The sequence below is a fragment of the Chionomys nivalis genome, chromosome 7 (assembly GCF_950005125.1).
Source record: "Chionomys nivalis chromosome 7, mChiNiv1.1, whole genome shotgun sequence".
Taxonomy (NCBI): Eukaryota; Metazoa; Chordata; class Mammalia; order Rodentia; family Cricetidae; genus Chionomys; species Chionomys nivalis.
In genome coordinates this window covers 52,491,818-52,504,919 of record NC_080092.1, presented here as the reverse complement: position 1 = coordinate 52,504,919, position 13,102 = coordinate 52,491,818, and the positions used below count along the sequence as shown (strand labels likewise).

The 13,102-nt window shown below is 45.3% G+C and overlaps 2 protein-coding genes across 3 annotated transcripts in view; one reads left to right on the top strand and one right to left on the bottom strand.

Annotated features, from left to right (window-relative positions):
• Positions 1-4: 4 nt before the first annotated feature.
• Rpain (RPA interacting protein) lies at positions 5-8,142 on the bottom strand. The gene is made up of 7 exons (XM_057775596.1): positions 7,822-8,142; positions 6,447-6,617; positions 4,909-4,969; positions 3,982-4,093; positions 3,766-3,829; positions 2,495-2,635; positions 5-143 (listed from the first exon to the last, which is right to left on the bottom strand). The coding sequence occupies exons 1-7, from the start codon at positions 7,900-7,902 to the stop codon at positions 114-116; spliced, it is 660 nt and encodes a 219-aa protein (XP_057631579.1). The 5' UTR covers positions 7,903-8,142; the 3' UTR covers positions 5-113.
• Positions 8,143-8,546: 404 nt separating this feature from the next.
• Nup88 (nucleoporin 88) overlaps positions 8,547-13,102 on the top strand; it is a 29,259-nt gene continuing 24,703 nt past the window's right edge. For both annotated transcript variants that reach the window (XM_057775565.1, XM_057775564.1), the window contains exons 1-2: positions 8,547-8,870; positions 12,369-12,538. In XM_057775565.1, coding sequence (XP_057631548.1) covers positions 8,568-8,870; positions 12,369-12,538 — 473 coding nt within the window. In that variant the 5' untranslated portion in view covers positions 8,547-8,567. The remainder of the gene's footprint in view (positions 8,871-12,368; positions 12,539-13,102) is intronic.

Sequence of the window (13,102 nt, the reverse complement as noted above, 5' to 3'; positions counted from 1 at the left end):
TGTTTGAAAAGTTTTAATATAAAATAAGTTATACAAAAGGCTTGTGCATACAGGGGCCCTCTCAGAGGGAATGAGTAGTTCTCAGCTCAGCAGTGAAGGTGAGGCCAGGATGACTAGAAGATCACAGCCCAAGTGTCACATGCCTGGGTTAGACAGAAAAGAAGTTAGTGAAAATTACATTCTGGCCCTGAAGTAGGATGCTTTATCAATGAAGCTGTCACTAATGTAGTTTCCAAGCTAAGATCAAGTCTTGTGGATGAACTACCAAGTACCCTCAGAAACCATAAAGATCAAACCCTGACAGTGAGACTATTTCCCAGATGTTGTAAGTTTGCTTCTCTGTGGCCTCTTCAGTAACCCACACCCATATTCCACCTCATCCCGAGTATATGAGGACTCCTGGATCTCAACCCAGTGATCCTTGATGTCCCTTTGAGATCTAGTGGCACTTTGGAAATTTCAAATGTGTTCACATGTACCTCTCAAAGGACTGAACTTGGAGCTTACTCAATATAATTTTGTCTTTCTCCCTTTCTCATCTTTGTGGTGATAACCCCGTACTCCAGTGGTCTACCTACATAGCCTGGAGCCAGTGCTAGTCAGTTAGGGTGCTGCTGCCCAGAGCACTGGCATCTCTACCATTCGTTTTGTTACAGTGCTGTTCTGAGCTACAGGGTACCAACGTGTGTACAAGTTTAATTGAAACAAAAAGCTGAGCAATCAGGCAATCATTCGCTGCTTTTCTTTGAGACTAGTTAGGGTTGGGCTACTTTGCTCAGACTGGTCTTCAACTCTTGGGCTCAAACTACACTACCTCAGTTTCCCAAGTCGCAAACACTGCCATGCCTGCCTGCTTGCTCTTAACTGCCCTTTCCAGCCTCTCTAGTACTTGGTCTGAAACTGACATTTAAAAGAAGTTGGTGTACACCTTTAGTCTGTAACACTGGAGAGGCAGGCACATCTCTGATTTTGAGTCCAGCCTTGTCTATGTAGCAAGTTCCAGACCAGCTAGGGCTATGTAGATCACATTTCTCCAGAAAAAGAATTTAAAATGCGCTCCACTACCATTTGAAATTCTACAAGGGGGTGGCTGGTGTGCTTATTTCTCTTCATATGTGTGCTTGTGTGTGTGCAGGAGTCAAACTGACAGATGTCACCCTCAATTGCTCTCTACTTCATAGAGTCTCTACTAGGGACTCTAGCTGAACCTGGAGTTCCTTAATTGGCTAGTCCGTAGCCAGCGTGTCCCAGGCATCTCCCTGCTTCTGGCCTTGTGAATTCCAGGATTATAGGTAGCCACCATGCCTACATGACTTTTAGATGGGATCCAGGGATCCAAACTCAGGTTCTCGTGCTTGCAAGGCAAGTGCTTTCACTGAGCCATCTGAGCACCGCACTGATTGTCTAAAGGCAGAGGCCAAGGCCATTTGTCTGGCCTGTGCTTCAACTCTGCTTCCACTTTTAATCATTTGTGGAAACACAGTATCTACTTATGCACTAACTCAGACAGTGGGGGTGAGAGTAATTAAACCAGAGGGAGAGAAATAGTCTTTGTCCTCAGAAACAAAGACATCAACAGGTAATTTCAGCAGTGCTAAGGAAACATGGTGTTAGGTCCAGTTGGAGCCCAAAAATACTGAAAAATTTTATGTGCGGGTTCAGGTTATTACTGAGTATCTGGCACATTGCAGCACTTGGTGACTTGGGACCTGGAAGCTATAATATGTCATATACACAAACACTGGTTCCCACAGCAAACTTAAGGTTCCCAAGACAGATGGCTCCTCTCTGCTCCTGTCCCTCACACCTGAGTAACTATTTGGCAAGAGTCTTAGACCTTTATGAAAGTTTGCTGAGAAAAATCTGCTACTGTTCCACTGTGCTGCTTATCCTGTGTCTATCTGCAAAGCGATGCCAAGGTGGCCATCTGACATTCATTCATGGCCATGGCCTGATGTATGGAGATCTCAAGCCATTGCGCTGACCCAACAAAAGCGTGTAGTGCAGGCTCCAATTTCCAGACCAATACTTTGGCCATAATTCTAAGCCTACCCTCCCTTTGCTTACCAGGCTATTTAAGTTGCTCATTCCATAAGCTTTAATCATCCGTGAGCGTGTGTGTGAGAGAGAGCAGCGTGCACAAGCACATTATATGTTGTGGAGGACAAAAGACAACTTGCGGGGATCGGTTCTGTTTCTACCACATGAAGTCCACAGACTGAACTTGGGTTGTCAGGCTTGGCTGCAAGTGCTCTTACCTACTGAGCCATCTCGACAGCCCAACATCTGTTTCTGAGACAGTTCCTAACTACTTATTAGTCTAGGCTGGCCTTAAGATTCTTCCTACCTCAGCCTCCCTCCTGAGATTCCAGATAAATGCCACCACACCCAGCTGATACTTCCTGTATTCTGCATCCGCCAAAAAACATTAAATATTTACCTATTTCTAAGCCATTATTTCCAGCAAGAGGGGAAAGGTCCCGTGGAGACTTACCAGGCAGCTCATCAGAAGGCTGGGCTTTTCCTCTGGTCCACCGGTGACTGAAAATTCAGGTGTGTGGGGACAGTGTGCACTGTGCTCATTTACATGATCCTCCAAACAGCCCCGCAGCTTCTGTTCCGTCAGCTCTGGAGACTAAGAAAATTCAACCACAACTAATCTTTTTGTTAATTTTTTTTTTTTTTTTTTTTTTTGGTGTTTTGCCTGTAGGTATTTTTTTGTGTGAGGGGGTGGATCCTGGAGTTACAGACAGTTGTGAGCTGCCCATGTGGGTACTGGAACTGAACCTCAGTCCTCTGGAAGAGCGGTCAGTGCTCTTAACAGTTGAGCCATCTCTCCAGCCCCAACTAATCTTAAATACTGAAAAACCAATAGGTTAAAAAAAACCTAAATCAGGCTGGAGAGATGACTCAACGGTTAAGAGCATTGCCTGCTCTTCCAAAGGTCCTGAGTTCAATTCCCAGCAACCACATGGTGACTCACAACCATCTGTAATAAGGTCTGTTGCCCTCTTCTGGCCTTCAAGCATACATGTAGACAGAATATTGTATATATAATAAAAAAATATTTTAAAAAATAAAACTTAAATCACCAATCAAAACAGTTTGATTCTTCGGAGCCTTAGATTGTTGAGCTGGGGATGTAGCTCGGGTGGTAGAGGGCTTGCCTAGCAAGAATGAGTCATGTACTTCATTCCCAGCACGGTAGAAGAACCAAATGGAAGGTGATATCAGAAGGATCAGAAGTTGAGCTACAATTGAATTTGAGGCCAGCCTGGGCTACTACTAGACTCTGCCTCAAAAATGGGGATCTGGAGAGATGGATGAGTGGTTAAGAGCACTTGCTGATCTTCTAGAGGACCTGGGCTGACAGTATCCTCATGGCAGCTCACAACCATGTGTAATTCCAGTTACAGGGGATCCAACACCCTCTTCTTACTTCCAGGGTTCCAGACACACACATGGTGCACAGGCATACATGCAGGCAAAGCACAGGAAGTTTATCTGGTGGACATGGTCTACTAGGAGCAGGTCTTGTGTCCTATTAGCCTTTCACCTCCATGGAGCCACTCTGCTACACTTTTCCTGCCGTGATGCACTGACCCCTCCGAAATCATAAGCCAAAATAAACCTCTCGGGTTATTGCTGCTGGGTACCTTGTCTGTGACAATAAGTAACTGGCACAGATGTGCACAAGACTCTGAACCACCACCAGAGGTTCTTTAATACAGTCGGTGTATATAGGGAATCTGTGTGGACACTTACGTGCAGTGGGATGTGCAGGCCACACGGACACGTGACCACACTGTTCATGATTCTCAGGTTGTACCTAGAGACAGAATTGGGATTTCCAGATCACTGCGGTAACAAGACCTGGCTCCCTATCCCTTTCATCAATCAACTAAGGGGCAAAGGGATCACACTCACTTTGGAGTAGGGATGAGAACCAATACTGCTAAAAAAAAATTTGAAAATCCTTACTTTATACACACAGGACAGATGAGGGGGTTTGCTTCCCACTCAGCCAACATGGCGTTGAGACAACTTTCATCAAACTGTAAACTCTTCTCATACTCGCTTATGATGGACTTTTCTGCAAGGCAAAAGGCCCCAGGATTGTCCTGTACCCACAGAGCGGGTCTATTATCTCTATTTCACAGATAAATGTGAAACCCAGTCACGAAAAAGCCATATGGAATAAGTCACCATGATATAAGATGCCAACAGTGTATGCCACACAATGCTATCAGAACTCCAGGAAGCTGATGCTCACAAATCCCTGGGCAACCAATAAAGAATGGATGAGAAGTGGCCCTGGGGTGTGTATGAAAAGATCTGCCCACGTACGTAAAGTGACAAGTTTACGATTCAAGGGGCAGGTTTCATTACGCTACCCTGGTTAGTCCGAAGTCAGAGGGCTCAAGCACCTTCCTGAAAACCCAACCTCCTACAATAAATCACACGTCCTACAGGCACAAGCCACAGTGTTCAGCTGAACAAAGTCGCAAGAGGCAGGATAAAATAAACACAGGAACTGCTTCCCAGCTCTACCATTGACTAGCTATGTGGCCTGTGTGAGGACAGCGTTTGCTATTCCGTCTAATCCCATCTTCCACAGCAGTCAGAATGGAGGAAATGGTATCGTGGAATGAGAAGTTCCCGACACAGAGCCAATGGCCCTTACTGTTGGGAAGACAGACAAGAATGAAGAGTTCAGAGAGCCTTGTGGATACTTAAACTGATGGTGAGGTAGAAGAACGGTAATTAAGAACTAATCCTAGGGCTGGGGCTATAGCGTTATTGTTTGCCTCCGTGCCCAGAGCTCTTGGTTTAACCCCTGGTACCCAGACTAAAACAACAAAACCAATCCTGAGTGGAGGAGAGGAAAGGACCACATCCTGGGATTACCTTCATCACACAGCTCCTGTTCGATGTCCTGCAGCACTGCGAGGTCCTCTGGCAATCCCAACTACAAGAGGAAGTAAAGGCAAGGGAGTGGAGCTCAGCAGAGCAGCGCTAACCCAGCATGCAAGACATGGGCTTGATTTCTGAGCATGGCACAGACAGACAGACAGAGCAGAAAGGGATGTCTCACAGTCCATGTGAAGTATTAATCGGCCACCAAGTCCCATGGGGATTTGTAACTGGAAGCTGCCTTGAAGACCCTAAATTTACCTGGCGAAACTGGACTAGTCCCCATGCAGAATTGGCTGTCAGCATAGTAACGTGGCCACACTACACTAACAACAGATGAGCAGAGTACCCACCACCAAATTTAAGGGAGATGAAATCAGGCAGCAGCTAAGGAAAGGTGCTAAGACTGGCCATGAGAAAAGGTCTAGTCTTTGAAAAGCTATTTTAGCTTCTGCAAAGCTGGACTAAGACTGACCTGAAAGGCTCTGAAGCACCATGGTGAGGTTACACTCACCATTTAGCATAGCATACTCAAGGACACACAGATGCCCCTCAAGATGCATCATTATTACACAGTGCTTGGATGGTTTCAAAGGTTTCCATGTTTTGTTATACAATTCTCAAATGTTCATGCCACTGTCTCTAATTGTTTTTTTTTTTTTTTTTTTGGTTTTTCGAGACAGGGTTTCTCTGTGGCTTTGGAGCCTGTCCTGCAACTTGCTCTGTAGACCAGGCTGGTCTCGAACTCACAGAGATCCGCCTGCCTCTGCCTCCCGAGTGCTGGGATTAAAGGCGTGCGCCACCATCGCCCGGCCACTGTCTCTATTTTATGCAAATGTAAATACTAAGGCTCAAAGAAACACAATAAAGTTGTGATTCAGTAAAACTAAACAGAATCCCTAAATTCTGATGCCTACCCATAGACTTGTCCGATACACTGTAATGGTGTTCTATGGACACATAACTCTAAACTTTAATTGGCTGGAATCAGAATGTTGCTGTAGACATCCTTTTCAAAGGGAAGTCCCTAACACAATCATGGTGAGTCAAAATTTCCAATGGGGAAAGCAAGAATGACATTTTCTGGGGCTGGAGAGATGGCTCAGAGGTTAAGAGCATTGCCTGCTCTTCCAAAGGTCCTGAGTTCAATTCCCAGCAACCACATGGTGGCTCACAACCATCTGTAATGGGGTCTGGTGCCCTCTTCTGGCCTGCAGGCATACACACAGACAGAATATTGTATACATAATAAATAAATATTTAAAAAAAAAAAAAGAATGACATTTTCTTTCCTTTTAGCTTCCTACGTTTAGTTTCATTACAAGGCTGTAGCACGCCTACAGTCTAGTTTTACAGAATCATCAATATAAAATAACCTACTCAAAAGCAGAAAAGCCTGAGCCAAAAGGCTGTTAGAATTATGTGTGGGGGCTGGGAAGTGGGTAGGTTGAAAAGACTTAGACAGACAGATAGGAAGATGTCACCAGTTCTTCATGGAGTACCCCTAGCTTCAGATTCTTTCCCTGTCTGACCTGAACCAAGGCCTCCGGACAATTCTCTACCAACTGCAAAGAATGCCACTCTTCCTCCATCACTTCTTGCACAAGAAACTTGTCTGAGGCTCTCCCTGGGTTGCCACCTGCAGCCTGGCGGTACTTGTTCAGGAGCCTGTGCCGGCTGTTTCTCATTCTCTCGAGACATCCCTGGGTCAGAATTGTAAAAGAAAGAAAAGGTCAATTCCACCAAAAATAAAGGGGGGGACACGATGACGACAATCAGCTAGTAAAATATTAAAAGAATTTTAGATACAAAGTTTCATATATTTGAGTCCTCATCCACACACAACTACGTAAAATTACAGTGCTTTGCTCATGAACCTCCAAATTCCTATATTTCACATTTTATCTTGAATGCAAGCATTGGGTGCAGTCACTGCAAAAACAGACTGACGTCAGACATTTATATGGCTCCAAATCCTGCTACTGTACATATGGTTATAGACATGATCTTCTTGTACAACAGTACCTATCAACCCTGATGATTGCGTGTGTGTGTGTGTCCCCTGTAGGAGTTTATGTGCACGGCATGAGTGCAGGCGCCCACAGAGGCCAGAAGATTGGCAATGGGGGACCTCTTGAAACTGGAGTTACAGCCACCACGTCTGCTGCAAGAGCGTAAGTGCTCTTAACACTTAGCCATCTCTCCACCCCCAACTCAAGAGAACGTTTTGGTTGTCACAGCTGTTTGTAGATCTGCTATTGGCTGTGGTCATATAAGTAGGTGGTTCAAGGATCTAAGTCTTCTACACTGTACAGAGTAACCTCCCATAACAGAACTCTCTTCTTCAAAATGTCAGTATTCACGGTTGAGAACCCCTACTACACACACAATTTCTAGCATTACGGTTGCTTTTCTAGACTATACCCACCCCTTTAGAGATAAGGGAGATAAGCTATTTCTTAGAGGGAACTACTTGGCTTCAGAGGAGACCCGAGCTTAAGTACAACTCTCCTAACAGTAACCGAGACTCTTCTTACTCTTTAGAAGAGAAATAATTTCTATCTCACACGACGCATGCATACAAAATGCTTCTCTTTGTAACCCAACATCAAGTGGTGGTGTCACATTATCAGCTACCGATGTCATGACACTTAAAATTTCAAACAAACTCGAATTCAAAAACAAAGCTTCCCGGGCTAGCACTCACTCCAGCCAAAAGCCCGAGAGGTAGCGGGAGGTGGCCAGGACCTGGGGCTGCTGCCATAGTCTTGAGTTCGAGAACACCTCGCTGGCCAGGCGCTCCGGTCATCTGCTTCACGACCGACCAGGGCTGAAGAGAGGGCACAGAAGACATCGGTCCTTGGGACCCCATTAGGGAAATGATTACGATCCACATCTCACACTCACCTGTCTGAAAGCTTCTTTCCAGGGCGGCGAGCCCACCTGTTTGTACAACAAGCGGTGCGGTGACCCCGAGGACTCAGCCATCTCTTAGCGGGAGACGGCTCCGAAATCACCGCCCCTTAGCCGCGCGCAAAGGATTCTGGAAGTTGTAGTTTCAGGTCGTAAGACTTTCCTGGAACTCTTTCTAGACAGGTTTAGGGAAATCCAAGGATGGATGAAGTAGTGACAATTGAGAAGTAGACAGCACCTGAGCTGAGGGAGTTGAGTCTTGAGAGAAAGTTCTGGATTCATCCCAAGGGAGGCATCAGTAGACGATTAACTACACAGGTCTCTCTCTTTTTTTTTTTTTTTTTTTTTTTTGGTTTTTCGAGACAGAGTTTCTCTGTGGTTTTGGAGCCTGTCCTGGAACTAGCTCTTGTAGACCAGGCTGGTCTCGAACTCACAGAGATCCGCCTGCCTCTGCCTCCCGAGTACTGGGATTAAAGGCGTGCGCCACCACCGCCCGGCACAGGTCTCATTCTTAACCCTACGCGCCGGCCTTCCAAAGCCGACCCTTAGTCAGCGAGGTGGTGGACCCCGCCCCGCCCACTCTGGCGTCGGTCTGCGGCGCTGTAGATGGGCTTTCCGCTAGTGATGCCTGCTCTTGGGATTCCTACTCGCTGATAGGCTGAAGCCGCGTAGTGCTGGTCGCGGATTGGCTACGCGCCACGGCGGGCTGCAGGCCCTGACCCCAGAGCTGTCAGTTCAAGATGGCGGCGGCCGAGGCGTCTGTGGGTGATGGGGAGCTGTGGCAGAGCTGGCTTCCCAACCACGTCGTGTTCCTGCGGCTCCGCGAGGGCCTGAAAAACCAGAGTCCGGCCGAAGCGGAGAAATCAGCGGCTTCGACTTCGCCCTCGTGCCCGCCTCTGCCGCCGCATTTGCTGACGAGAAACTTGGTCTTCGGCCTGGGAGGGGAGCTCTTCCTGTGGGACGCAGAAGGCAGCGCCTTCTTGGTGGTTCGCCTTCGAGGCCCGAGCGGTGGCGCCGTGGAGCCTCCTCTCTCCCAGTTCCAGGTGCGCCAGTCCTTCTCGGAAGCCCTTAGCTGGCATCTCGCTCAACTTTGGGGTTCGCGTCTTCCCATCTTGGTGGTTTGGCCCTGTAGTGGGTGTGCTCGCAGACTTGAGCAGGCGTCTTTCGGGGACACCCCGCTTCGGGTGGAAAAGCCCGTCTGTCCCGTATTTAGTCCTCTCCAGCGGGTCTATTGACTCGGTCGCTGCCGAGCACCCAGAGAAACTCGTGCTGGTTCTGAGTGTCGAGGGGCGGAGGGGGAGAAGAGGACCGTGAAATGGTTAATGATGGGCGCTCTGAAGAAGACAGGATAAAGAAGTTGGTGCAAATGTTTTTCGTTGTTTGGCCCAAAGAGCTCTTTTAAAAGATGTGACACATTCTTTTAGTTGATTCTGAGCTTTAACACAGATTTTAAAGGACCAAATTACCTACCTTGAATGAAAAAGGGTGTCCCTGTATTTTGTTTTGTTTTTGCCCATTGGGGCGCTCGCTAAAGTTGGAAGGGCTTGTTCGTTTGTTGCAGTGCAGGGAACAATGCGCGCGCGCGAGCGCGCACGCCCTCCCATGAGCACGCCCGCAGGGGGAATGCACACACACCTTCACCTCCACCAGTAGAAGCACTGGAGTACTAGGTCTTGTTTTGATGTGCCGATGAAAGGCTTGTGAGAGCTGATAGAATGCATTCTAGACTTGCTGTGCTATATTGAAGTGTTACTTTGTAGTAAACTGATTCTCTTTTAAAGACTTTTTCCCTCAGTGGTATATGTGTGTATGTATACATTGTGTGTGTGTGTGTGTTTCTTTATTCAGTCTTTGGGAATTTTACATCATGTACCTCAACCCCACTCACCTCCCGGTCCCTCCAAATCTGCCCCATATCACTGTAGCATCCCCCCTCCCAAATTAATTGAAAACAAAACAAGCAAAACTACCTTGCTCCTTCGTTAAAAACTTTTTATAAACCAAGACTGGTGGCACGGGTCTTTAATCCCAGCACTTCGGAAGCAGAGGCAGGAGGATCTCTTTGAATTTGAGGCCAGCCTGGTCTACATAGCGAATTCCAGGACTACATAGAGAGACCCTGTCTCGAAAAGGAGCAAGAAAGCAAGCAAACAAACAAACAAACAAAAAAAACCCAAATGTGACATTCATTCCAGTGTATGAGATCTGTGTGCCCTGGACTGGTTCTTTTGAGAAGTGATTTGATTTTAACAAGGTGCTGCCAGTGCTGTTGAGAAACGAGAGCAGCATTTACACATCTGCCTGCTCTAAAATTCCCAGTAAGAATAAGTATCAGAAATTCATACATTATTTCAAGTAATTGTTTTCTTTTGATTTTTTTTTCCCCGCTGGTATGGAATCATTTATATACCCAGGCTGGTCTGGAACTCCTGCCCAGTCTCCAAGTGTTGAGATTACAGGTCTGAACCAGGTGCTCTCTCTTCTCTCTCTCTTCTCTCTCTCTCTTTCTAGAGAGAGAGAGAAGAGAGAGAGAGCACACGCATGTGCCAAGCCTCTGTGTGTCTGGAACTCCTGCCCCAGTCCCCGAATGTTGAGATTACAGTTCTGAGCCAGGCTGTGTATGTGTTTGATACCTTATTTTTTTTTTTTTTTTTTTTTTTTTTTTTTTTTGGTTTTTTTCGAGACAGGGTTTCTCTGTGGTTTTTTTTGGAGCCTGTCCTGGAACTAGCTCTGTAGACCAGGCTGGTCTCGAACTCACAGAGATCCGCCTGCCTCTGCCTCCCGAGTGCTGGGATTAAAGGCGTGCGCCACCACTGCCCGGCGATACCTTATTTTTTTTTTTTTTTTGGTTTTTCGAGACAGGGTTTCTCTGTGGTTTTGGAGCCTGTCCTGGAACTAGCTCTTGTAGACCAGGATGGTCTCGAACTCACAGAGATTCGCCTGCCTCTGCCTCCCAAGTGCTGGGATTAAAGGCGTGCGCCACCAACGCCCGGCCTGATACCTTATTTTTTTATGTCCAGTTCATGACACAAACCTAGAGCATGCAAGAGCTCTATAATATTTGGTGACTTATTTTTTTGTTTGTTTTGTTTTTGAAGACAGGGTTTCTCTGTGCCACAGCCTGGTTGTCTGGAACTTGCTTTGTATACCAGGCTGGCCTCGAATTTAGAGATCAGGCAGATCCTGATCAGAGCTGGAATTAAAGCTGTGTACCCTTATACAGCTCTGCAACAGGCATTTAAAGGCACAATGGCCTACAGATAGAAAAGCAATTAGAAGTCTCCTTATATTCAAAGAAACTTTATCTTAAATGATTTTGACTTAGCATGATTCTCCATACAAAGGTAAATAATATATTGACAATCTTATCATTATTTACTAAGAGTAAAAAGAAAAGAAAATAGAAACCTGAAATGGTTACGAGGAGAGAAATAGGAAGTACCAGTGTAAACGTGTGTATTTTTGAGGATGTATGATGCTGTGACAAATTATTGGAACTCCTTTAAAATATCACTTTTTTTTCTTTCTTTCTTTTTGGTTTTTTGAGACAGGGTTTCTCTGTAGTTTTGGAGCCTCTCCTGGAACTACTTCTTGTAAACCAGGCTGGCCTCAAACTCACAGAGATCCGCCTGCCTCTGCCTCCTGAGTGCTGGCTCTGCCTCCTGAGTGCTGGGATTAAAGGCATGCCACCACCGCCCAGCTTGCTACAGAACTTTTGAAGCTAATCTAGAGTTTCACTTCGTAGCTTTGGGTGGCTTGGAACTCAAGCAGAACCACCTTTATCTTCTTCTCCAGTACTGGGAATATAGGTGTGCATCACCACATTTGGCCTGAAGCTAGTCTACAGTACTCTTTATAAAATGGTTATCTTTTTAGAGTATTCTACAGTACTCTTTATAAAATGGTTATCTTTTATTAATACTTCAAGAGTTATTTATTCTCTAAGTATCAAAAGTCTGCTTGAAGCCAGGAATAGAGAGAAGAAAAACAAATCTCAAGTAGTGCCTACTAGGTTAAATGATGGGGCAGGGTTTTGTGTTTTGTTTTGCTTTTTTGTTTTTTGAGATAGTGTTTCTCTGTGTAGCCCTGGTTGTCCTGGAACTCACTCTGTAGACTAGTTGCCTTGAACTCAGAGATCTTGCTGCCTCTGCCTCCCAGAGTTCTGGGATTAAAGGCGTGTGCCAACAGTTTTTTGTTTGTTTTTAGTTTTCTATGTATGCATATTTTTTTCTGTATATGTGTGCATGTACTATCCATGTGCCTGGAACGTACAGAGGCCAGAAAATGGTTATAGAACCACCATGTGGGTGCCAAGAATTGAACCCAGGTCCTCTGGAAGAGTAGTCAGTGCTTCTTATTGACCATTGAGCCATCTCTCTAGCTCTAAGACTTCGTGTGTGTGTGTTACCCAGAATGCTGTTATCTTGTAACTATAGAAAATTAAAGCATGAAGAAAGAAAATTAAAGCATGATCATGGTTTCATGCGATGCCCAAATATACTAACATTAAAATTAACTATTTTTACTAAATTAATTTTCAGAGATTACTTTGCATAAATCCACCCCTGTTTGAAATTCATCAAGTCTTGTTAAGTCCAACACAACATCATGTAGCACTCATAGGAACAAAAGGACTCATGGCATTAGAATTACCTCAGAGATGGGGGAAGGATTCAGAATTCGAAGGTGGGAAAGCAACTGTAAATTGTAGGTAAGTTATATTTTTGTTCCGTGTTTAACTGTGTACGTTGCTAAGACCAGAGGTTGTTGAAATGTATTTGGGGTCCTATTATTGGATCATTTGAGCGTTCATGTGGTCCTGCAGACTGCCTTCCTGTGCTGCTATTGTTGTTACCTTTTTTTTTTTTAAGGTACATGAGTGTTTTGCCTTCATTTATGTAAGCACACTGCTTGTGTGTCTGGTACTCCAGAAGGCCAGAAGAGAGTGTCAAATCCCCTAGAACTGGAGTTACAGATGGTTGTGAGCTGCTATGCGGGTGTTAGGAACCAATCCTGGGTCCTCTGTAAAAGCAGCAGGTATTCCTAACCACTGACCCATCTTTCTAGCTCCTTTTGTTATTATTTTTTGAAGAATACTGTATCAATATTTATTTGTAATTACAAGAAACAATATCAATCCTTTATTTTTACAGAAATAGCTGCAATTTTGTAGTTAGGTGTGTGAGCTTAAGAACTGTTCACAAAATGAAGTAAAACGTGTGGATTAAGGGTTTTGTCTATTGATTAACATCTGCATTCCAAGACATCATTTATG

Excerpts from the sequence above, each read along its gene's own strand:
- Rpain (XM_057775596.1), bottom strand. The coding sequence starts at position 7,902 with ATGGCTGAGTCCTCGGGGTCACCGCACCGCTTGTTGTACAAACAGGTG. Across the intron at positions 4,094-4,908 it reads ACAGGAGCTGTGTGATGAAG|AAAAGTCCATCATAAGCGAG; the intron begins GTAATCCCAGGA and ends TTTGCCTTGCAG. Across the intron at positions 3,830-3,981 it reads ATCTGTCCTGTGTGTATAAA|GTACAACCTGAGAATCATGA; the intron begins GTAAGGATTTTC and ends TTCTGTCTCTAG.